Genomic DNA, 23,799 nt, shown 5'->3' with positions numbered 1-23,799 from the left:
CAGGAGCTGCTTCAAAAAATATATTGCCATTATTTATGTCCAGGAGTGTTCTGCCTATGTTTTCCTCTAGGAGTTTTATAATATCTGGTCTTACATTTAAGTCTTTAATCCATTTTGAATTTATTTTTGTGTATGGTGTTAGAGGATATTCTAATCTCAGTCTTTTTCAGGTAGCTGTCCAGTTTTCCCAGCACCACTTATTTAAGAGACTGTCTTTTCTCCATTGTATATTCATCCTTCCTTTGTTGTAGATTAATTGACCATAAGTACATGGGTTTATTTTTGGACTTTCTATCCTATTCCATTGATCCATGTGTCTATTTTTGTGCCAGTACCATGCTCATGTGATTACTGTAGCCTTGTAATATAGTCTGAAGCCAGGGAGCATGATTCCCCCACTCTTTTCTTCTTTTTCAAGATTGTTTTGGCTATTCAGGGTGTTTTGTGTCTCCATACAAATTTTAACATTTTTTTGTTCCAGCTCTGTGAAAAATGTCACTGGTAATTTGATAGGGATTGCATTGAATCTGTACATTGCCTTGATAGTATGGCCATTTTAACAATATTGATTCTTACAATCCAAGAACATGGTATTTCTTTCCATTTATGTCATCTTCAGTTTCTTTCATCAGTGTCTTATAGTTTTCAGAGTACAGTCTTTTGCCTCCTTCGGTAGGTTTATTCCTAGGTATTTTATTTTTGTGTGTGTGATGGTAAATTTTACTATTAATTACTTTCTCTGCTATTTCATTGTTAGTTTATACAAATGCAGCCGATGTCTGTATATTAATTTTGTATCTTGCAACTTTACCAAATTCATTGATGAGCTCTGGTAGTTTTCTGGTTTCTTGTTTAGGGTTTTCTATGTATAGTATCATGTCATCTGCAACAGTGACAGTTTTACTTCTTCATTTCCAGTTTAGATTCCTTTTATTTCTTTTTCTTTTCTGACTGCTGTGGCTAGGACTTCCAAAAGTATGTTGAATAAAAATGGCGAGAGTGGGCTTCCTTGTCTTGTTCCTGATCTTAGAGGAAATGCTTGCAGCTTTTCACCATTAAGTATGATGTTAGCTCTGGTTTGTGGTTTGTCATATGTGCCCTTTATTATGTTGGGGTGTGTTCTGTCTGTGCCCACTTTCTGGACCATTTTTATCATAAATGGATGTTGAATTTTATGAAAACCTTTTCTGCATCTATTGAGATAATCTTACGGTTTTTGTTCTTCAGTTTGTTAACGTGGTGTATCACATTGATTGATTTGCCAATATTGAAAAATCCTTGCATCCCTGAGGTAAAGCCCACTTGATCATGATGTATGATCCTTTTAATGCATTGTTGGAGTTGATTTGCTAGTATTTTGTTGAGCATTTTTGCATCTATACTCATAAATTATACTGGCCTGTAATTTTCTTTTTTTGTGATACCTTTTTTTTTGTCTGGTTTTGATATCAGGGTGGTGATCGCCTCATAGAATGAGTTTGGAAGTGTTCCTTCCTCTGCAACTTTTTAAGAATAGTTTCAGAAGGATGTGTTAGCTTGTCTCTAAATTTTTGGTAGAATTCACCTGTGAAGCCATCTGGTCCTGGACTTCTGTTTGTTGGCAGTTTTTAAATTACTGATTCAATTTCAGTACTGGTACTTGGTCTATTCATATTGTCTATTTCTTCCTGGTTCACTCCTGGTAAATTGTACCTTTCTAAGAAATTGTCCATTACTTCTAGGTTGTCCTTTTTGTTGGCGTATAGTTGCTCATAGTAGCCTCTTATGATCCTTTGTATTTCTGTGGTGTTGGTTATAACTTCTCCTTTTTCATTTCTGATTTTATTAATTTGGGCCCTCTCCCTTTTTTTCTTGATGAATCTGACAAATGTTTATCAATTTTGTTTATCTTTCATTAGTTTCATTGTTTAGTTTCATTAATCTTTTCTATTGTTATTTTAGTCTCTATTTCATTTATTTCTCCTCTAATCTTTATGATTTTTTTTCTTCTAACTTTGGGTTGTGTTTGTTTTTCTTTCTCTAACTGCTTTAGGTGTAAGGTGAGGTTGTCTATTTCAGATTTTTCTTGTTTTCTGAGGTAGGTTTGGATCACTATAAACTTCCCTTAAAACTGCTTTACTGTGTCCCAGAGGTTTTGGATCATTGTGTTTTCATTTTCATTTGTCTCAAAGTATTTTTTTATTTCCTCTTTGTTTTCTTCAGTGATCCATTGGTTGTTTAGTAGCATATTGTTGAGCCGCCACGTGTTTGCAGTTTTTTTCTTGTAGTTGATTTTTTTTTTTTGCTTTAATTTTTTAAAGTTGAAGTATAGTCAGTTACAATGTATCAACTTCCGGTGTACAGCACAATGTCCCAGTCATGCATATACATACATATATTTGTTTTCATATTATTTTTCATTAAAGGTTATTACAAGATATTGAATATGGTTTCCTGTGCTATACAGAAGAAACTTTTTAAAAATTTATTTTTATATATAGTGGCTAACATTTGTGAATCTCAAACTCCCAAATTTATCCCTTCCCACCCCCTTTCCCCGGTAATCATAAAATTGTTTACTGTATCTGCAAGTCTGTTTCTGTTTCGTAGATGAGTTCATAGTGTCCTTTTTATTTTGTTTTTTTAGATTTCACATGTAAGTGATATCATATGGTATTTTTCTTTCTCTTTCTGGCTTACTTCACTTAGAATGATGATCTCTAGGCCCATCTATGTTGCTGAAAATGGCATTATTTTATTATTTTTTATGGCGGAGTAGTATTCCACTATACAAATATACCACAGCTTCTTTATTCAGTCATCTGTCAATGGACATTTAGGTTGCTTCTGTTGCCATGTCCAAACTCGTTCTGCTCGTCGCATGACAGGCCAATAAATCTGGAGACGAGGTGATGGGGCAAGGAATAGCAACTTCATTTGGAAAGCTGGCAGACCGAGAGGATGGCAGACTAATGTCTTGGAGAACCATCCTGCTTTAGTCAGAATGCAGGCTCCTTTTATACAAAAAATAAGGGAGGGGGTGTGGTTGATTGTTGTAATTTTCTTGCTGCAGGCATCCGTTGTTCTTGCAGCCATCCCTGTGGGCTAGGTCATGGTGTCCCTGTAAACCTCCAACAAACCAAATGTTATTCTCTACTACAATTCCCCACTGTCAATGTCTATTCCACAATCTTGTGGTAAAAGAGGCGACGACCGCTCTGGCTACTTCCTGCTGAAAAGGGGCAATGATGAGAGGGTGATTATGGAATGGAATTGATCAGCCTCGGTCAGGGAACATTCCTGGGCATCTTTAGTCAGTAGTATAATCTCTTTCTTTCTTTTTTCCCACTGTACCATTATTAACACTAGATGCTTGTGCTATTTAGTTCATCAGAAGACTTAGAATGGCATCATGATGCTTTCAGGTGACCAGTTCTGCAGAGGCTAGTGGTTGTCATTCTTTCCATCTCTTTAGCTTATAAGCACCCAAGGTGTGGTCTTCTTGGTAATTCAGGCTATTTTGTATGGTTAAAGTCCTGTGACCTTCTCCCTGGAAATCGACTCAGAGACCAAGCATGTTTATAGCTTTTGATTACTTGAATGAAGTAGAAACAGTAAGGTCAATAGCTTTAGTTTTAACAATGGGCCTGAAACTGTGAATAGCAACTGGTCAGTCAGGTCAATTGACCGTTTTAAGGGCAAGCATAAGAATAAGCAATCTGTTAGCCTAAGTGCAGCCATTTTATTAATCTTCCTTTAAAATCCCCACTGCCAGTTTCTCTCATTACGTTTCTATGGAAATAGGGAGATGGGCGTCGTGTTCCTGCTGAAAGAGGACGTTGTTTGGGGCCCTTGAAATGGAATGAGCGAACCTGATTTTGCCATGTGGCTGGGGGTTCAGAAAGAGCCTTTAGCTGCTCATTTCCCGAACATTACACGATGGAAAACAGTCTAAATATTAGATATATACCAATTCCTGTTAACAGAAGTGATAACAGAAACTATAGAATTCCCATTAGAATGGATTTGAGACCTTGGGGTATCCATGAAGAGACCAGAAAACCAGGTGTTAACTTGGGTTATAACTTCTCACACACATGCATCTGAATCCCCTACATTATATATTTGTTGTTTTATGTCCTCCAGGGCAGTTATGATGTTCCTGGATTTATCTGGGATGGAAGTAGGCATATATGCAAATAGGCAGTAACTGCAGTAACTACAAGAGGAGAACTTGAGCCCATAAGGTTGTAGCTACAAGTTGCCAGCAGACACTGCTTTGAGAATGGCTGGTAGCATTCTAATTTTGACACTGCTCAGAAAACTTACGTTCTCAGCAATACAGAAACTTGTCTAAAATCACATCTAAATTGGTTACCTAATTTTACCTTGGATGTCTGAACTACAGATACTCCATTTTGATTTTCAAATGCATTTTTCTCCTTAATGGCCAAAACAGATGTTACCATTAATGATCTCAGTATTTTTGTAGATATGAGGAGATGCAAGAATTTGGGCTCATAAAATCTTTTCCTGAAAATATCTAATTATCTAAAGGCCTGTTCAGCCAATTTTCCCAGAGCACAGAGCACCTCATTCCTGATCTCCACCCTGAACTCCTTTTAGGGTGTGTGAGGTCAGCGGCTGCAGCGGCTCGTGATTTAATCCAAGCAGAGGTAGATGGCAAGTGCCAATGTGATCCAGTCCTTGTAGAGGCAGATGGCGAGTGCCCTCATGATCAGAAATTTGACCATGGTTTGGCATGACCATTTCGTCCCACGGTGCTAGGAATGCTTATTCCTAGGTCAGGCGAGGATTTTTATTGATAGGCCACTCAATGTGCTATTATGGAACTAGGCCTTATTAACAGTAGTAAAAAGTCTCTGGACCACCTGTCTCTTGTGGTCCAGGAGAGTATTCCCTCTTGTTGCTTTTTTCCATATCTAGAGTCACACTATTACAATCATTGGTCTCATACAGAAGTATATATCTGATCTGCTGTTGTAAGTAACCTAGTCATTATTTTATCAGAGGCTCAGCCACACAACTGGTAATGCAAGAAACAAGAATTTTGTAAAACAGACAAAATACAAATAACAAATACAGTATTAGTAAGGTCATAAGTGAGAATTTAAGCCAAAAACTTTCATTAGGTGCTTACAAAGGTATAGTTTACCAAACTGCTGTAAGTCGTAATTAGCTTGAGAAGAAGGACTTCTTTATATCTGGAGAACACAGATTAAAAGCCAGTAATATTTCAGAAAAAAATAAAAATTATAACCATATTCATCAGTTTACTCAGTCCCATGTAACTAATCTTTTTTTTTTTTTGCTAGCAGTTTTGTAAAATCAGAGTTTCCATCAGACTTTTAAAATTTCTTACCCAGTTTAGTTCAGTGCTGTAGTTTGAAATTAGAAACCAGTAAATCTCCTTGAAAAGAAAGCATTTGCAAAAGCATGAGAATAAAACAATAACTGTCTGTAAATGACAAAAGACCTAAAAGCATGATTAAGCACCTAATTACACTGTAATCGATAAAGAGACCTGGTCACAATAACCAGAATTATGACTGGTAACATTTCAGACATACCAGATTTTTAGGGATTCTATATAGTTTCTAGAATATCTATATTAATAATATTTTTATACAGTATAACCTAGAAAGATTTATTATTCATTTGACAATACTTCCCATGTTGTTTAACATACCAAACGAAACTTACTAGTTTAAAATCTCTCTTTGGGATATTTCAGGGGCCATCTGAAGCGTCCCAGATTTAGCTGGAGGTCAAAAGCATTATGATTAAAATTTGATATTTGGGAAGCTTGTTAAAAAGTTTCAAAATACTTGGTCAGATAAAAGTATAGGTCACTGTGAAACAGTACCTATTCATTAACAATAAAAATATTTCAAGGGTAAATACAGAACAGATTACTTACGGGGTAAAAGAAACTTCACAATCTGTTACTAAAAGCAGATTAACATTTTAAGATAACTTTGTTCTCTCAACAGAGAGAAAGAAAACCAAACCAAGTCATCTTGTACCAGCTTACTTTTAAAGATTTATTTAATCAACTAAATTTATTTTAAACTTAGCCAATCCAGACCATGTATAAAACTCTTCTCTCAGGATTTCTCTTTCACAGACCTTCCACAGTTCTCTATATCTATATTATTTTGTCCCTTATTTTCTTCTCCATTCAGAAGCAACCAGCTTTAGGAAAAAGTCACTCTTTTTCCATTAACACAATATAATTCCATTTCTTATACCTTCTTTTACTGAAAACATTCATCTTACTTTCCTGGCTTACTGAGATGTTTCCCTTACTAGTAGAGATTATTTTAGGGTGGCACCAAACCTTTGTTAATATTTATTTCTAAATATCTTTAGTTTCTCTGAAGAGGAAGTCAATATTCAGCAATTAATGTTTTGATATCTTATTTTATCTGAAAATGACCTAGCTATTTAGTAAACTTCCATCATTTAACTTAATTTAGCAAAACTCTGAAATTTTACATTACCAAATATCTGGGGAGATCATTTGAGCAGACATTCCTCAGATAATCATTCCTTAAAAGTTTACCCAAAAGCTCTTTCTCATTTTCATTTAAGTTACTTAAAAGAATATTATTCCAAGTTATTTTTCTTGCTGACAAATTTGTGACAGATATGACAATGTCTTATTGGACCTCTGTTAAACCTAAGTACAATAGAAGTTTTATGCATAGCATTAATGAATCTTGAGACATGCCTATATTATACTGATAGGCTTAAGCTAGCTTCCAATACCAGGTGTCGATTCAATACTGATTATTTTTTTAGATCACATGAACCCGATTTTCATTCTGGCCAGTTTCTTTTACATTTCTCAGTATTTATATAGGCATTTAATTTTCTTTAAGCCAATTAAATAGAGCTCTTTTACAAATTAATTTTGGCAGTGCCACAGATCTAGAACAGACATATAGGTACGTACAAACTCAAAAACATAGAGACCTCATAGTTGCCATTTTAAACTTTTAGCCATGAATCAGATACAACAATGTAAGACTCATCAATTACAAGAGGTTGGATTCAAATTGGAGTTTTGGCAGATAGAACAAATCGAAGTTGCCTGACTAGATAGCTAAACATTTTTAGTAACTTCTATGGAAAACATTTAAGATTTCGATTTGTTTCCAAATTACTCCCTTTTTGAAAATTTGCATTCCAGAGGTCATACCAGCTGTTGAGTCATTGGCACTGGGATAGAAGTTTAGAAGTTTAGAAGTTACAAAGTCCACTAGTTGAGACCCCACTGTCAGTTGTACTAAGACTCTTGGGTGGCAGTTGTTATAGGGGTCTTTAAAATGGCTAAGAGCCCTGGGCCCTGTCAGTCATTACCTTCCTCATTGTGGGATTTCATAAAGCCTTATATATATGGCATTTCTTCCTATTTACCTTTTCTCTGGCAAGACAGTTCTAACTAGAAATTTTCAGGCCAGTGTTCCCCAGAGCCTAGAGTGTGCATTATTCAAGCAGTATTACAGTAAAATACCATCTTTTTCTTAGTCATAGGCTCACAGCTATATTTTCCCATTTATTTAAGACATGCCCCAAAGGGCTTTCCTTAGGGACAGATGAAGTATTTCCCATATCTGTAAGTTTAAGAACAATAAGACACAAAAGGCGCAAATAAACCCCAATACCAAAAACACAAAGTATAACATGATTAAACACAAAACTGAAGTCATCTTTCTCTTAGGCATGGGTTCATAGCTGTGTGTAATCAGACTACTTATTCAAAATGTGCCTCAAGAAAAGTTCCCCCCTTTTTTAAAGACAGGAATACAAGACAAACAAAACACAAATGACGCACACAAATGCTAACATCCAAAGAAACAAATGAATCGGTTCCAAATCGGGTAAAAGTCCAACAATTGTTTCCTCTCACCAACAGGGCACCCCACTAAAGCAGATGGGCTTATTCCAGAGGAAGAGCCCAGATGGAGAGGAAAGAAGTTCCTGGCTGTACACACCAGAGCAACTTACCCCACTATATGGAGCCCATCGACCCCCAAACGTCGATTCCTTGCTCCAACTGCCAGGCACTGGGGCAGCTGGTGGTGCTTCAGGGAATTTTGAAGGGAAGACCCTCAGGACAAGTGGTCCTGGCAGCTGCTAGGGCCTCACCTGAAAATTCCCCAAACAGGGTCTGCTGGCCACAAGCAGCAAGGCTCCTGGCTGCTTTCGCCAAAATTGTTGCCTAGTCCAAACTCATTCTGCTCACCGCACGACAGGCCAATGAATTGGGAAACAAGATGTTGGGGCAAGGAATAGCGACTTTATTCGGAAAGCCAGCAGACTGAGGGTGGCTGACAAATGTCTTGGAGAACCATCCTGCTGTAGTCAGAATACAGCCTCCTTTTTTACAAAAATAAGGGAGGAGGTGTGGTTGATTGTTGTAATCTTGCTGCAGGCATTCTTTGTTCTTGCAGCCATCCCTGTGGGCTAGGTCATGGTGTCCCTGTAAACCTCCAACAAAACAAAGGTTATTCTCCACTACACTTCCATGTCTTGGCTATTGTATATAGTGCTGCTATGAACATTGGGGTGCATGCATCTTTTTGAATTAAGCTCCCCTGTGGATATATGCCCAGGAGTGGCATTGCTGGCTCATATGGTAAGTCTATTTTTAGTCTTTTGAGGTATCTTCGTACTGTTTTCCATAATGGCTGCACCAGACTGCATTCCCACCAGCAGTGTAGGAGGGTTCCCTTTTCTCCACTCCCTCTCCTCCATTAATTGTTTGTGGACTTTTAAGCGATGGCCATTCTGACTGCTGTGAGGTGATACCTCATTGTAGTTTTTGATTTGCATTTCTCTGATAATGAGCAATATTGAGCATTTTTTCATGTATCTATTGGCCATTTGTATGTCTTCACTGGAGAATTGCTTGTTTAGGTCTTCTGCCCATTTTTGGATTGGGTTATTTGTTTCTTTCATATTAAGTTGTATCAGCTGTTTATGTATTCTGGAAATTAAGCCCTTGTCAGTCTTATCTTTTGCAAATATTTTCTCCCATTCCATAGGTTGTCATTTTGTTTTGCTTATGGTTTCCTTTGCTGTGCAAAAGCTTGTAAGTTTAGTTAGGTCCCTTTTGTTTATTTTTGTTTTTATTTCTATTGCTTGGGTAGACTGCCCTAGGAGAACATTGCTAAGATTTATGTCAGATAGTGTGTTACCTATGTTTTCTTTTAAGAGGTTTAAAGTGTCTTGTCTTATTTTTAAGTCTTTAAGCCATTTTGAATTTATTTTTGTGTATGGAGTGAGGGAGTATTGTAACTTCATTGATTTACATGCAGCTGTCCAGTTTTCCCAACACCTTTTGCTGAAGAGACTATCTTTACTCCATTGTATGTTCTTGCCTCCTTTATCAAAAGTTAATTGACTAAAAGTTTGTGAGTTTGTTTCTGGGCTCTATTCTGTTCCATTGGTCCATATGTCTGTTTTTGTACAAATACCATGCTGTTTTGGTGACTGTAGCTCTGTAGTGTTGTCTGAAGTCTGGGAGGGGTATTCTTCCAGCTTCATTCTTTTTCTTCAGTATGGCTTTGGCAATTCTGGGTCTTTTGTGATTCCATATAAATTTTAGAATTATTTTTTCTAGTTTTATGAAAAATGTCATGGGTTCTTTGATAGAGATCACATTAAATCTGTAGATTGCTTTGGGTAGTATGGCCATGTTAGCAATATTAGTTCTTCCAACCCAGGAGTGTGGGATATGCTTCTATTTCTTTGAATCCTCTTCAGTTTCCTTTATCAGTGTTTTATAGTTCTCCACATATAATTCTTTCACCTCCTTGGTTAGGTTTATTCCTAGGTTTTGGGGGTTTTGTTTGTCTTTTTGTTTTTCTTTTTTTTTGACATGATTTTAAAAGGAACTTTTTAAACTTTCTTTTTCTGATATTTCATTGTTAGTGTAAAGAAATGCAACTAATTTTTGTATGTTAGTCTCATATCCTGCTTCCTTGTTGAATTTGTTCATCAGTTCTAATAGTCTTTGTATGGAGTTTTTAGGGTTTTCTATGTAGAGTAGTATGTCATCTGTATATAATGACAGTTTTACCTCTTTCTTCCAAATTGGATACCTTTTATTCCCTTTTTCTTGTGTGATTGCTGTGGCTAGGACTTCCAATACTATGTTGCATTGAAGCGGTGAGAGTGGCATCCTTGTCTTCTTCCAGATTTTAGCAGGAAGGCTTTCAACTTTTCACCATTTAGTATTATATTGGCTGTAGGTTTGTCATAAATAGCTTTATTATATTGAGATATGTTCCCTCTCTACCTGCTTTGTGAGGGTTTTTATCATGAATTTTATCAAATGCTTTTTCTGCATCTATTGAGATGATCATGTAGTTTTTGTCTTTTCTTTTGTTAATGTGGTGTATCACATTGATTGATTTTGGGTATGTTAAACTATCCTTGTGACCCAGGGATGAATCCAATATGATCACGGTGTATGATCCTTTTTATATGTTGTTTGATTCTGTTTGCTAATGTTTTGTTGAAGAGTTTTGCATCTGTATAGATAAAAGGTGTTGGCTGTACTTTTGTTTTTTGGTATTGTCTTTGTCTGATTTTGCTAACGGCGTGATGGTGGCTTCACACAACACTTTGGAAATGTTCCTTCCTCTTCAATCTTTTGGAAGGGTTTGAGAAGGTTAGTATAAATTCTTCTTTGTTTGGTAGAGTTCCCCAGAGCAGCCATTCACTTCTGGACTTCTATTTGGAGGAAGTTTTAAAATTTTTTTTAATAGATTCTGTTTCACTCCTAGTGATCGATGTGTTAAAATTATCCATTTCTTCTTGATTCAGTTTTGGTAGGTGTATGTTTCTAAAAACTTGTCTATTTCTTCTCTGTTCAATTTGTTGACATATAATTGTTCATGGTATTCTCTTATGGCTTTTTGTATTTCTGTGATATTGGTTGTTATTTCTCCACTTTCATTTGTTGATTTGTTTTTTTTGTGTTGTTTTGTTTTTTTGTTTGTTTTTTGTTTTTGGGGGGTTTTTTTTGGAGCTCTCTTTTCTTCTTGGTAAGCCTGGCCTGAAGTTTGTTGATTTTGTTTATTCTTTCAAAAAAAACAGCTCTTGGTTTAATTGATTTTTTTTCTATTTTTTAAATCTTTATTTCATCTCTCATCTTTATTATTTTCTTCCTTATCCTCACATTAAGTTTTGTTTGTTCTTTTTCTAATTCTTTTAGGGGGTAGATAAGTTGTTTGAGATCTTTCTTGTTTTTTGAGGACATCTATATCACTATGAACTTCCCTCCTAGGACTGCTTTCACTGCATTCCATGGATTTGGTATGGTTGTGTTTTCATTGTCATTTGTCTCAAGGTATTTTAAAATTTTCCTCTTTGATTTTGTTGTTGAACCTTTGGTTTTTTTAGTAGCATACTGGTTAGTCTCCATGTATTTTTTTTCTCATTTCTCTTTTTGTGGTTGATTTGTAGTTGCATGTCATTATGGTCAGAAAGAATGGTTGAAATAATTTCTATCCTCTTAAGTTTCTTGAGGCTTGTTTTGTGTCTTAGTATATGGTCCATCTCAGAGGATGTTTCATTTGAAAAGAATGTGTAATCTGTTTTTTGGGGTGGGGGGGACTGAGGTGGTGAGGGATGTAATGTCCTGAAAATATCAATTAAGTCTAACCCTTCTATTATGTCATTTAGGATCCCTATTCCCTTATTGATTTTCTGTGTGAAAGATCTGTCTGTTGATGCCATTGGAATATTAAAATCTCTTACTATTATTGTATTCCCATCAGATTCTTAGTTTCTCCCTTAATCTCTGTTAGTATTTGTTATGTATATTTAGGTACTCCTATATTGGGTGTGTATATTAATGAGGGTAATATCATCTTATTGTATTGATCCTTTTATCATTATGTAGTATCCTTTTTAATCTTTTTTTATGGCCTTTGTTTTAAAGTCTGTTTTGTCTGATATGAATATTGTTACCCATGCTTTCTTATCATTTCTATTTGCATGAAATAGTTTTTTCCATCCTAAAACTTTCAGTCTATGTATGTTCTTCACCCTAAAGTGAGTCTCTTGAAGGCAGCATATTTTAGGCTCTTGTTTCATTATACAGATTACCATTCTGTGTCTTTTGATTGGAGGATTTTGTCCATTAATATTTAAGGTAGTTATTGATATGTGTTTACTGCCATTTACACTTGTTTTCCAGTTGATTTTGTATTTCCTATTTGTTCCTTTCTTTTTGTTTTTCCTTTTGTGGTTTGATGGTTTTTGTATTATGCATGAGTTCTCCTCTTTGTTTTTTGTGAATCTCTTGTATGTTTTTGATTTGTGGTTACCCTGGTTTTCAAGTATTGTAACCCATTACTATATATACTTGCTTTAGACTAGTAGTCATATAAACTCAAACACATTCTAAAAAAAATCTGCATTTTCTTACTCCTCTCTCCCACATTTTATGATTTTGATGTCCTATTTTAAATCTTCCTATTTAACCTTTTGCTGTTCATTGTAGTTATAATCACTTTCACAAAATTTTTTTTGAATTTTTTTAAATCTATGTACTGGCTTATTTAAAGGTCCTACAATTGTTTTATATATTTGCTTATCCTATTGTGATTTTGCTTTTCCTATAGATTGTTGCTTCTCTTCTATTTAGAGAAGACCTTTCAATATTTCTTTTAGGATGGATTTGATATTATATTTTTTTAGTTTTTGCTTGTCTGAGAAATTCTCTCCTCTTCTAAGTGGTAATCTTGCTTCATAGAATATTTTAGGTTGCAGTTTTTTCCCTTTCAGGACTTTAAATGTATCTTCTGGCCTGCAGAGTTTCTGTGGAGAAATCATCTGATAGTCTTATGGTGGTTCCATTATGACTAACTCTTTGTTCTTCTCTTGCTGCCTTTAGAATCCTCTCTTAAACTTTTGCCATTTTAATTATGGTATGTTGTGGTGTAGGTCTGTTTGGGTTCATCTTGTTTTAGGATTCTCTGTGCTTCCTGTACCTGGATATCTGTTTCCTTCTTTAGGTTTGGGAATTTTAAGCCATAACTTTTTAAAATATGTTTTTGATCCCCTTTTCTCTCTCTTCTCCTTCTGGGACCCTTATTATGAATTGATTGGCAGACTTTGTATTATCTCATAGGTCTCATATGTCACTTTCTTTTCTTTTTTTTTTTCATTTGTCTTTCTGTCTGTTGTTCTGATTGGGTGATTTCCATAACTCTGTCTTCCAGGACATTTATTCATTCTTCTCCATTATTTAGTCTGCTGTTTATTGCCTTCAGCTCGGCTTTCATCTTGGCAGTGGAGTTGTCAGTTTTTGATTGGCTCCTCTTTATAGTTTCTAGTTCCTTGTTACAGTGATCTGCATTTCTGTTGAAAGCCTTTCTTAATTCCTTCAGCCTTTTTATTATCTGCCTTTTGAACTCAGGATCTGGTAGACTGGAGAGGTCCATTTCATTGTTTATTCTTTCAGGGGATTTCTCTTGTTCTTTTAATTGAGAGTGGTTCCTCTTCTTTTTCATTTTACCTATATTTCTCTGACTCTATTAATTTAGGGGAAACAGTTATCTTTGATAGTCTTGAAGGGCTGTTTTTAATGTGGGAGTGTCCCTGAGTAGCCTGTATTAGTCCAGTATTTTTGGTGCAGGGTATGGATGCCTGTCACATCTTTCTTCAGGGTGTGCTGGCTATCCTCCTCTTGATAGGGGGTGTAATTGGTGTTGTGGTGACCAGTACCTGCACTGGATGTTTGGCAGGGACTCCTCTTCACTCTGTGGTTGTCATATTCCTGTCAGGGGCTGAATCTGCTCCTCAGTCGTTGGAATACAAGCCCCCAGATCTGGTTCTAAGCTGTGGTGTGGGTAGCAGGACTAGAATGCTCCCTCTGGGAAAAGCGCTACTAAGTATGCCTCCCCAGGACGTGCACTCTGTGACCTTGCCTGTCATCTGGTGTGCACACTCACAAAGTGCACTGTTATTGGCATTGCCCTCAGCTCATCCACCACTGTGGGGACACCAGTAATTGGCTCAGATTTCAGCCCTGCTTCCGCATTTGCATGCCCACAAAGCCTGCTATTGGCATACCAGTAATCAGCTCACAGGTACTTTAGATGATGCTGCTGCAGGTGTCAATTTGTGGAAGTTGCACACTCACTGGGAATCGGCTCAGATTTCAGCCATCCCTTGGCAAGTGGGCAACCTGCAGGAGTTTGCACAGCCCCAGAGTTAGCAGCAGCAGAGCTGTGCCTACCTTGAGCTTGCTGAGAATGGGGCTGCTGTGGCGGGGCCCTGCCCCCTCCCTTTGGTCGTACATTAGCAATGGATCTTTTATGGTGGATCAGATTCCGTCCTGGGCATGCCCCTAGTTGTGGCCCGGACCACACTTCGCCCCTTTCAGGCTCTCTCCAGGCAGCCAAACTTGAGTCCTCTCCTCCAGTCTGTCTGCTAACGCCTGAGTTTCAACACCCAGCCATTGCACACACCATCAGGTGCACGTCTTAGGCTGGGGAGTGCGGTGAGGTGGCCAGGACCGTCTGTGCTGATCTCTCTGAGTCCTGCCTGCCGCATGCTGCCTGCTGCACTCTCCTTTTAGTCTCTGAGGCTCCCTAACTGTCTGCACAGACCTCCCGGTCAGTGAAGGGGCTCCAAGATGAGGGAACCTTTCTGTTTTCACAGCTCCCACCAAGGATGCAGGTCCTGTCCAATTTCTTTTTTTATTTTCCTTTCATCCTATCTGGTTACATGGTCATCTTTCTCACAACTTTGGTTGTATGAAATCCACCAATGCTCAGTGGGTAGTCTGTGAGAATTGTTCCACAGGTCAATGATTTTTGGTGTTTTTGTGGGAGGAAGTGAGCTTCATATCCTTCTATTCCACCATCTTGATTGCCCTCCTCTACGTCAGTCTTGAAGGCTGTGCTTTCTCTTACATTGTTCCTGGCCTGAGGTGACACCCATCCCACTCCTACCTCCTGCCACTTATTTACTTGTTGATGTAAATGATCACCCATTTCCTGGTCACTATCAGTCCTAAAACATTTGTCAACTTTGGCCACTTTCCTACAATAAATCGTTGGGCAGTTTCATTGCTTTTGCACTGAGTGATATCTTTAGCAAAAGCACCCTCTTCCCAACAGTATTAGCCAGCCAGGCCTGGTAAAAATAGATAACTTATCATGATGTTTCCTGTTGTGTATGATTCAAGCATCAGATCTATAAATGCAAGATGTGTCATAGATGGAAGAACACTCTTTTGATGTATTCTTAACAATTCACATGATATGGTGAAATACACATGAATCAGGATGAGGGCAAGGAGACGATGGGGCTAGGGGCTCCTTCTGTGTTGTGCATGTTTGGATGTTAATCCAAAAGGAATGAGGGCCACTGAGAAGAGGATGAGGGCCCTAACATGCTGCTGCAACTCCCACTGACCTGAGAAGGGTAGGCAGGGTCCTTCAGGGAGTCAACCATGGTAAGACAAAGGGTCATATGTCTTGTATCAACATGTATGTGTGGTTTTTTTCCCTGAAGAGTTGCGATGACATGGTTATTAGCAGTTTATCCTCTCCTGTCTGTTGAGTCCACCCTGACCAGATGGTGTGAGTTGTTAACCAAGACACTTAGCAAAGTCTGTCCACCCTCTCCCCTACCCCAATCTCTGGGACCTATTAAGAAGGGTACACACAGGCTGCTCCTTTGTGAATGCCTCACTTCAACTAACAATAAGCTGAGCAAAGCCAGGGGGAAGCTTGGAGGCAGAGGACTAAGGGGATGAAAGAGCAGTAATCTTTGTCTGTCGTCACCAGACATCAGAATATGCTGTTTTCCTAGCTTTTCAATCCTGAATATTCAGTTGTCCCATTTAATTCATTGCCAAGTCTGTTCATGCCTCCTAAGTACCTCTGAAATGCATCCACTCTCCCGTTCCACCACCCCAACTGAAATAACCACCATCTTGATTAAATTGCTCTCAATCTGCCTTTACACAGCAGCCAGCGAATGATATTGAAAGAGACAAATCTGAACATATCACCCCTCCACTTAAACCTCTTCTTGCTTAAGACGAGGACTGAATGCTCAACCTGGTCTCTGAGGACCTACCTGGCTGGCCCCTGCTATATACTCTCTAGCCTCAGCTCACCTCATTCCCTGGACCTTATAATTATGCTTCTGTCACACAGGCTTTTTTCAGTTCCTGTAAGTCGTCAAACTTGTTCTTGCCTCTGGGCCTTTGCACAAGTGGCACACTGTGTTTGGATACTTCTCCCAATTATCTGTCACCTGGTCAACTAATATTCATCCTTCATGTATCAGTTTAGTCATCACTTCCTCTTCATGTATCACTTCAGTCATCACACTCCTCTCCCCCAGAACTAGGGCAGGTTGAGGTTTGTATTCATGTGGGTAACTATTTAATTCATTCTCTTTCCTATAATATTTATAAGCTCCAGGATCTTTTACTCACATTATAATCCCAGCTTCCAACACAATGCCTGGCAATTGAGGCAGGAATAAATTTTTAGACTGAGTAAGTAAATAGTGACTTTTGTTATCTGCCAAGAAGAATATAGGATACAAAGGCAGTCACAGACTTAAGAGCCCTGGGTTCAAATCCTGACTCTGCCAATTTGTTAGTTAAGTGATCTCGGGCCAGTTAATTTACCTTTGTAAGCTTCAGTCTTCTCATCAGTAAAATGGGCATAACCATATTTATATGGAGCTGTGAAGAGTAAAGATATTGTATGCCAGTTGGGCACCCAGTAGTTTCTCAACAAAGACAGACATCATCGTTATTATTGTTATTATCCTACCTGGGGACAATGGGGTGGAAAGTACTCTGGTGAGGCCACAGGGCTGCTCAGGAGGAAGCAACAGATTACACCCAAAAGGAAACAGATAGTAACGTTTTTTATTAAATATTACAGTGGATCAAAAAGTACAAAATATCTCTTGCCTGCTATGTGATTGGGAAACTATTGGCACGTAATACAGTATCAAAAGCAGTAATAAGTACAATTTGGAAAACATACAAAATTGAGTGTTTATAGTTGGCTCAGCATTCTTCTGGTAGTGTTTAAACTAATGCAAAGGTTACTCAATAACCTCTCCATTGGGAAACTATAATATCACTGGGCCATGTTGCTATATACAAATAATCACCTTACAGAGCATAGAGGTTACATAGCTGGAATCACCAAAAGTATACAATATTTACAACACAGGAAAGTTTAGAAAAGTATAAACAGCCAAGAGATTATGCTGCTATTCTTCAGACATATTTCAACCATGGGGAGACAAGCAGAATATCAAATACATCAACAGCCAACAATGGAATTTAAGTGCTCGAGATAGTCATTGCAATGGTGTGGGTCTCACCAGGGCAGACTCGTTCCCACTTTTCTTTAAAATTGGGACAAGAGTAAAACTGGACCAGATGGGACTCGGCTGACCACCACCAAATGTGACTTTGTGGGACAACAGGTGAAGAGAAATAAATGGTTCTCTTTGAAGGCACACTACATAAAATATTTTTGTGAGATCACCTCGAAATTTCCATCAGACACACCAACACAGTGAAATACAGTACTTGAGAATTCATGCACCAGGTCAGAAAGTTGTAAAGTCAACGTTGAGTTTTAACAAACCCTTCTGTATATGCCCTGATAAACAAGTGAACTTAAGAGCTTCTAGCTAGTAAATAAATAAGTCAGTCCTGTGGCAGATATTACAAGTTCCAATCACTTACTAGAAGAATACTTAATTCTGAAACTCGGTTGAGCTGTTTTTCTTTTTCCTTTAATGTTGAGTTGCCAAAAGTTAAACCAGAAGTTGCATGGAAAGGTTTTTAAAAAATATTATTTAGAATCTCCAAATCTCCAGTAAATCACGGACTTAGTGCATTTTGAATTGCAACATTTCTTGGAAGCTACACTCAGTAAATAGATTTATGACTCCATTGCCAATTAGATTCCACAGTTTCCTTCACAGAACTACCAATAACAATGGTATGATTGCACAAAGAAAGGCTTGTGCAATTCCATTCAATAATAAGGCCCCTTGAACTCAAACAATGCAAACAAAGCCGTATTTAAGACTTTTTAAAATGTAGTTCTCAGCCAATGAAGAATTCAATGGTCTTTCTGAAAGATTTCCAAGATCTCTGCTCGGAGTTTTAAAACAAATAACACACTGCTTCTGTTGGGAATGTATACCCCCATTTCTCTTTATTTGTCCTGATGTTTTGCCGAGGGTATGAGCTTCCTCAGACAGAAACGGTGAGTCTCCTCTCGGAAGAGATGAGAAAAACAAAAGTTGGACTATGTTAACATTGTTTGAAAATGGTGTGATTGAATTCCAACATGATAAAACCAGACTGAAATCACTGCAGTGGGGAAGACAAATGCCCCAAGTTCAAAATGGATAGGTGAGCTCCCCCAGGGACAGACGCCCCCCTTTTCTTTGAGAAACGAACTCACAGAAACCATGTAGGATCTAGCCCACGTCTGCTGCAGAAACATTGGAGTTTCCTTTTTCTTCCATGTCCTCTGATTCTGCGACCCTTCAGTCTAGTGCAACTTTCTTACACGTGTCCTGGCCAGCATTTTGCCAGCTGGGATTGAGATTTTTTCCCCCCTCTATCTTGTGCAATAGCAGGATAATCTGCATTCACACATTTATAATCTAAATTCTACTAGTCTACCTATGGTTCTATTAAATATATATATATATATATTATTCCACAGGAAGGTAAATAATTAATTGAAGCAAATGGAACTCTTAATACTAGATCTCTACATTCTTTTGTTTCCACCTTTGGATATTAAGTATGTTACACTGAGTATTTGGCTTCGTGTCATGGAGACATTTCAGTACAAATGTGCGGCATGCATGGCTTGGTCTAAGAGCCAGAGTTTCATTGTTCACCAGTTTTGATTATTTTGCAATTGAGTTACCTACTCAGAAGTTGAGAATTGTCCTCAATTTTTCATAGAATTAAGTATCTCAGAGGTAAAAGACTTGGTTAACTATGGTTCTAATGTCTACTGGTAGCGTTGGGGTAGGGGAGGGTTGGCTGGGGAGTTCATCAAAGCAGTGTTATCAGCAGGGACGGGACCTGGAAAGAAAATCCACTCTGTGTCGATCCACTTTCAACACACTTAGAAAATGCGTCCACCTTGATGTTACAGCTCAGCAGCAAATAGAATGAAGTGGCAAGAACGACAGTATACATTCGCTACATCTTTTGACTGCTTGAATAGCTGGACCATTTCTTCCCATCAGTAAAAGAAATCATTAAGTGGACTGTATTGCCTGGTGGTTGAAAACACGACACAAACCACCCTGTGTGTGTGCATACACACAAAACTCGTGCCCCGTCAACCCAAAGGGGATGGCTTTCTTTTGAAATGGGTAATCCGGTATGCCAACTATCCCCAAAGATGTGGCCTGTGAAATTCTTCTTGGGAGCAAGAAGAAGCCAACTTGGTGAAGGCCACGTGACCACCGTTACTCAAAAGAGCAGGGCCCAGGGCAGGTGTCTGGTGCCAGGGCCTCCCGTGGCTCGTTTTCTTCAGGAGAGTCGAGTTCCAGCCTCTTCCCAACCCTCCTTCCCAGCCTGTTTAAAGGGCTCAGCGCCAACACCAATGTAAATCATTTTGGCTCCTGTTCTAATTTCTGAAATTCCTAAAATATCTGTGCAGCCCACAAATATGTCCTCTAGATTCTGTTGTTATTCAGCAGCTTGCTGCCAGTGAGGTTTTTGTTTTTATGATTCCTCTGGTATGTAGGACAGTTTCACAGCCTAGATAAGGTAAGTACAAGGCTCAATATTTTCACATAACCCAGTACTCCAAAGCAGAGCATTTGGCTGGGTAAGCAGTGTGTAAGCTCTTTCAACTATGCCATTCATGAGGGGCAAAATCCTTAAGTTGCAGATTTGCAAAGGAACGTTCTGTGCTCAACTGTTTCTTTTTTCATCTGTTCCACTAGAATCAGTTGCTTCAATTTGTAAACAATAACATTACCACCCAAAGCTGCTCAAAATGATAAGATGTGGAAAAATTACAAACACACATCAACAACTAGGACAGTGAGCCTTTAAAACAAAACAGAATAAAATAAAACAAAAACAAAAGACCTGCAAACAAAAGCGATACTGTTTAATTAAAAAAAAAAAAAAAGGACAAGAAGGAACGGGGAGAATATGGAACTACCTGTATATAAATTAGGTGAGCAAACAGTGATACGGGCAGTTTAAAGAAGCAAATATATACAGTCAATTTAACAGTGTTTACTTCTCTGGATTGTTTAATAGTGTCAAAATGAAAGATCTATTGACGTTTCTCTATACATTGCATTGATTGAACCTTGGAGAGTTGTATGAAGAGAGGGGCAACCCTTGGCATGTTTGCCAGTCTTCCTTGCCCCTTTGAAATGTCTGCTTTTTTTTTTTTTTTTGCCCAGATTGTTTCCTGACCATCAGAACTCAGACAGGGTCCTCTAAGTTCCTCCTGGATACACATGAATCCCTTCACAAGACCCCCGTGCAAAGTGGACGATCTGGGGCTCGAGGGCACCTATGTTGGAAGGGGTTCAAGACCGACCAGCCAAGACCAGAGTCATCCTGGAAATATCAGGTAAGTTCACCTCCCCTCTAGGCCCCTGGGCCAGGACTGATCTTACCCCCAGATTAGAAGAAATACTGACTTCTAATTCTACCAGCCATCAACCCCCGGGCTAAGGAGTGAAGCTCTGTTAGCCACGTCGTTGGGATGCTGGGCAGCGCTCGGCTTACAGTTTTGTACTGGGGTGTACGGATGACAGCTGAGAAGATGGGAAGGCAGCTTGAGGATTTATAGCAGCTAAAGGGTAAATGCTGTTGTGCAAAAGGTCCCCATACGAACTTCCTACAGGTGTGGCTGCAGCCAAGTGTCTGTACAGCTGCTGAGAATTTGTTGGCGATGTAAAAATTCCTCTTTGCATCACAAGCGAGTGGAAAGCCAGGGGCTGCATGAGTGGAGAAAGCACAGTCTGGTTTTTCAAGTACTGCAGAGAATGAGAATACCCTGCTGGGAGCCTGGAGCTGAGGCCGGAGGTGCACAGGCTCCCAGAATACAAACCTGGGAAGACAGGGGGTGAGAGGGGGAGCTTGTGGCCTTCTGACGAGCCCCCGGAGTGCCCGCCATGCACAGCCTTGCTGCCATCGCTCTCCTGCTCTGGGGCCTTCTCCTTCCCAGAGACCTCCTTGGAGGGGTCCAGAGGAGACACGGCCCGGGCCTTTTTCCCAGCAATCACAAGGTCCAAATCCTCCAGGCTGCGCTTTATCGGACGCGCTGCACCAATGTTCTGAGGGCTCATTTTCCGGTGCAGGATGGGGTGGACCATGCCTTCCATCTTCCTGAAATTCTCCAGTCTCACAGGGTGGGGTTTTCCCGATCTGGAGAGTGATTCCGGGTATTTTTTAGGGGCCGACATGGTCATGGGCGATACCCTACAGGCTTTGGGGTGACAGTCTCGACTCTGGCTGTTGATGACCTGGAACTGGGAGGCGCCCTTGTTCTCCTGGGGCCCAGGTGTCGGGTGGGCCAGGCCCAGGGCCTTGCCCGTGGGTTTGTGCGGGTTCTTGGGCAGGCTGAGATCCGTTGGCTGGTCATCCGTGGGGGCTTCTGCTGCAGCTGATTTTTTGTCTTGCAGATGTAGAGAGGCCAAATAATTCATGTGGAGCTTCTCTGGGTGTTTGTGGGAAGGAAAAGAACTGTTTTCCGATTCCCTGTACATGTCCCTGCAAGGGTACTTGGATGTCTGCTCATTATGAAGATGGTGTTCGGTGTGTCTGTAGAGGCTGTGGAGATGCGGAGATGAGTAGAAGTCGGCCAGGAAGCTAGGCATGTGGGAGTGGGGCAGTGCCCTCTTCTCCAGCAGTCTCTCCTTGCCCTCCTGAATTTCTTGCTTCAGGACGTAAGAGTCGGCAAGGGGGCTAAGGTGATGCTTGGAGAAGCTGCAGCGGTGGGGCTCCGATCGACTCAGTTTGTCATGCTTAAAAATGTCATTGATGCTTTTTCTCTCCTCTGAGGGCTTGCTTCTGAAACTCTGGACGTGCTGAATCACCGACGGCCGGCTGACCGCCATGTGGTCGGTGCTTTGGCCGTGATGGGCCTGGGACAAACCCGTACACCGGTCGTCCCTTGCAATCAGTTTCTTTTTGCTGATCAAAGGGGGTGGGGAGCCATAGGGGTAGCTGCTGGAGAGGCCGGCCCCGCTCACCTGGGACAAAAGTTTTTTCTTGGCCAGCGGGGACATGATGCCGGGGTTGCCCCTTGAGTATAGCAGGGGGGTGTAATTAAGCCCATGGTTCTCATTCATGGGCCCAGTCAAGTCCTTGTCTTTGAACATGTCAAATGACTGGACCACAAGGACCTTTGGGGTCTGCTTCAGTGCGTTGTGGATGTCATCACTGCCCAGCTGATCCACCTTCACGGTGCAGTTGGCGATGTAATCGGCCATTTCCGGCAGTTTGTCGTCCTCCATCTCACCCTGGTTTGCCAACGGCGGCTGTGTGGCGGGGAAGCTGGGGAAGGATGCTTCTTGGAGATCATTCTCAGGGCTCTCTGTAGAACAGTAGGGCTTGGGTTCTTGTTTTGGTTCCATGAGGGCACTAGGAGAGGTGAGTGACTGGTTGCCAGCCCCGGGGATCAGGGCGGGACCCCTTTCGGGGGCCGGAGGGGCACTCGGGAGTGGAGGAGCAGCTCCCTTCTCTCCCGCCACCTCTGCCACCTTCTCACTTTCAGCACCTTGATCTGTGCCGTTGTCCTTTTCTGCGTCTGCTCGAGTCACCAGGGGCCTGGCTGCAAACTCCTGGTACCCTTCCATTTTTTTCTTTGTGTCTGCTGCTGGGAGAGGCTCAGTGATGTTTTTCTGGTGTAAAGTCTCTTGTTCCTTCTCCTGCTCTGACGAAACCTGATAAAATATTTCAAAAGATAGTCAGAAGGAAGCCAAATGCACTGACACATTATGCTATGAAATAAAATGTTAATACACAGCAGTTTTTCTTGAAAACTGGCTTGTCAATCAGCTCATGGACTTTCTGTAAAGCTTTATTGCTCCCCAATCACGCTCTCAACAAAGAAATCTCAATTACAGAAACATTAGGGGAAATATGCATACTCACTTTGGTCCCTTATGAGATACCTATCAAAATAGCAAAGTGTTATGTACTGCTGGTACACAATCATATGACTCCTTGATTCTAATATATAGTTTAATTCTGAGGTTGTCTCGTTGTCAAATCAGTCAATTATCCAAATGGGTTTTAAATTACATGTTGTGCTTTATGACACTTTGGAGAGGATCTTTTTAAGCTTCTCTCTTTCACAAACACCACCAACCCCACGTCAACAACAACATTAAACTTACTGTAACTCCTTGCCTTTCGTCCAGGGAGCAGGTCCTATCCTAACGTGTTCAGTATGATGCATAAAATTAGCGACGCTTAGATGTTAGTAATTTCTACCTAGTGCCATATGACACGCAGCTGAAGCTGAAATATTGAAAAAGTATGCAGGTGCAACTTCAGCCTGTCTACCTGAGGGACAGAAGGACTCTGAGTCCTTCTAGGCTGCAGCAAACTGCATTTCTATTAAAGCTGAAAATGAAGTTGTCAAAAGGCAGGCAGTGCGTGCCACCACAAATACAGCTTTTCTGTTCATTGCACTAAGTTAGAGTCAATGAGATGGATGCTCTTTATGGGTCCCTGTTGACAGAAGTTGTGGGTCCAATTCGACCCAC

The 23,799-nt window shown here is 39.9% G+C and overlaps 2 protein-coding genes across 3 annotated transcripts in view; one reads left to right on the top strand and one right to left on the bottom strand.

Annotated features, from left to right (window-relative positions):
* The window catches only part of RTKN2 (rhotekin 2), a 157,697-nt gene extending 137,025 nt beyond the window's left edge, over positions 1-20,672 (top strand). Inside the window, exon 13 of the mRNA XM_074374068.1 lies at positions 20,479-20,672. Coding sequence (XP_074230169.1) covers positions 20,479-20,672 — 194 coding nt within the window. The remainder of the gene's footprint in view (positions 1-20,478) is intronic.
* The window catches only part of ARID5B (AT-rich interaction domain 5B), a 173,426-nt gene continuing 166,531 nt past the window's right edge, over positions 16,905-23,799 (bottom strand). For both annotated transcript variants that reach the window (XM_010957934.3, XM_010957935.3), the window contains one exon: positions 16,905-22,971. In XM_010957934.3, the coding sequence (XP_010956236.1) occupies positions 20,806-22,971 (2,166 nt within the window). In that variant the 3' untranslated portion in view covers positions 16,905-20,805. The remainder of the gene's footprint in view (positions 22,972-23,799) is intronic.

This window comes from Camelus bactrianus, chromosome 11 (assembly GCF_048773025.1).
Source record: "Camelus bactrianus isolate YW-2024 breed Bactrian camel chromosome 11, ASM4877302v1, whole genome shotgun sequence".
NCBI lineage: Eukaryota > Metazoa > Chordata > Mammalia > Artiodactyla > Camelidae > Camelus > Camelus bactrianus.
This window is presented reverse-complemented; position numbering and strand designations above follow the sequence as displayed.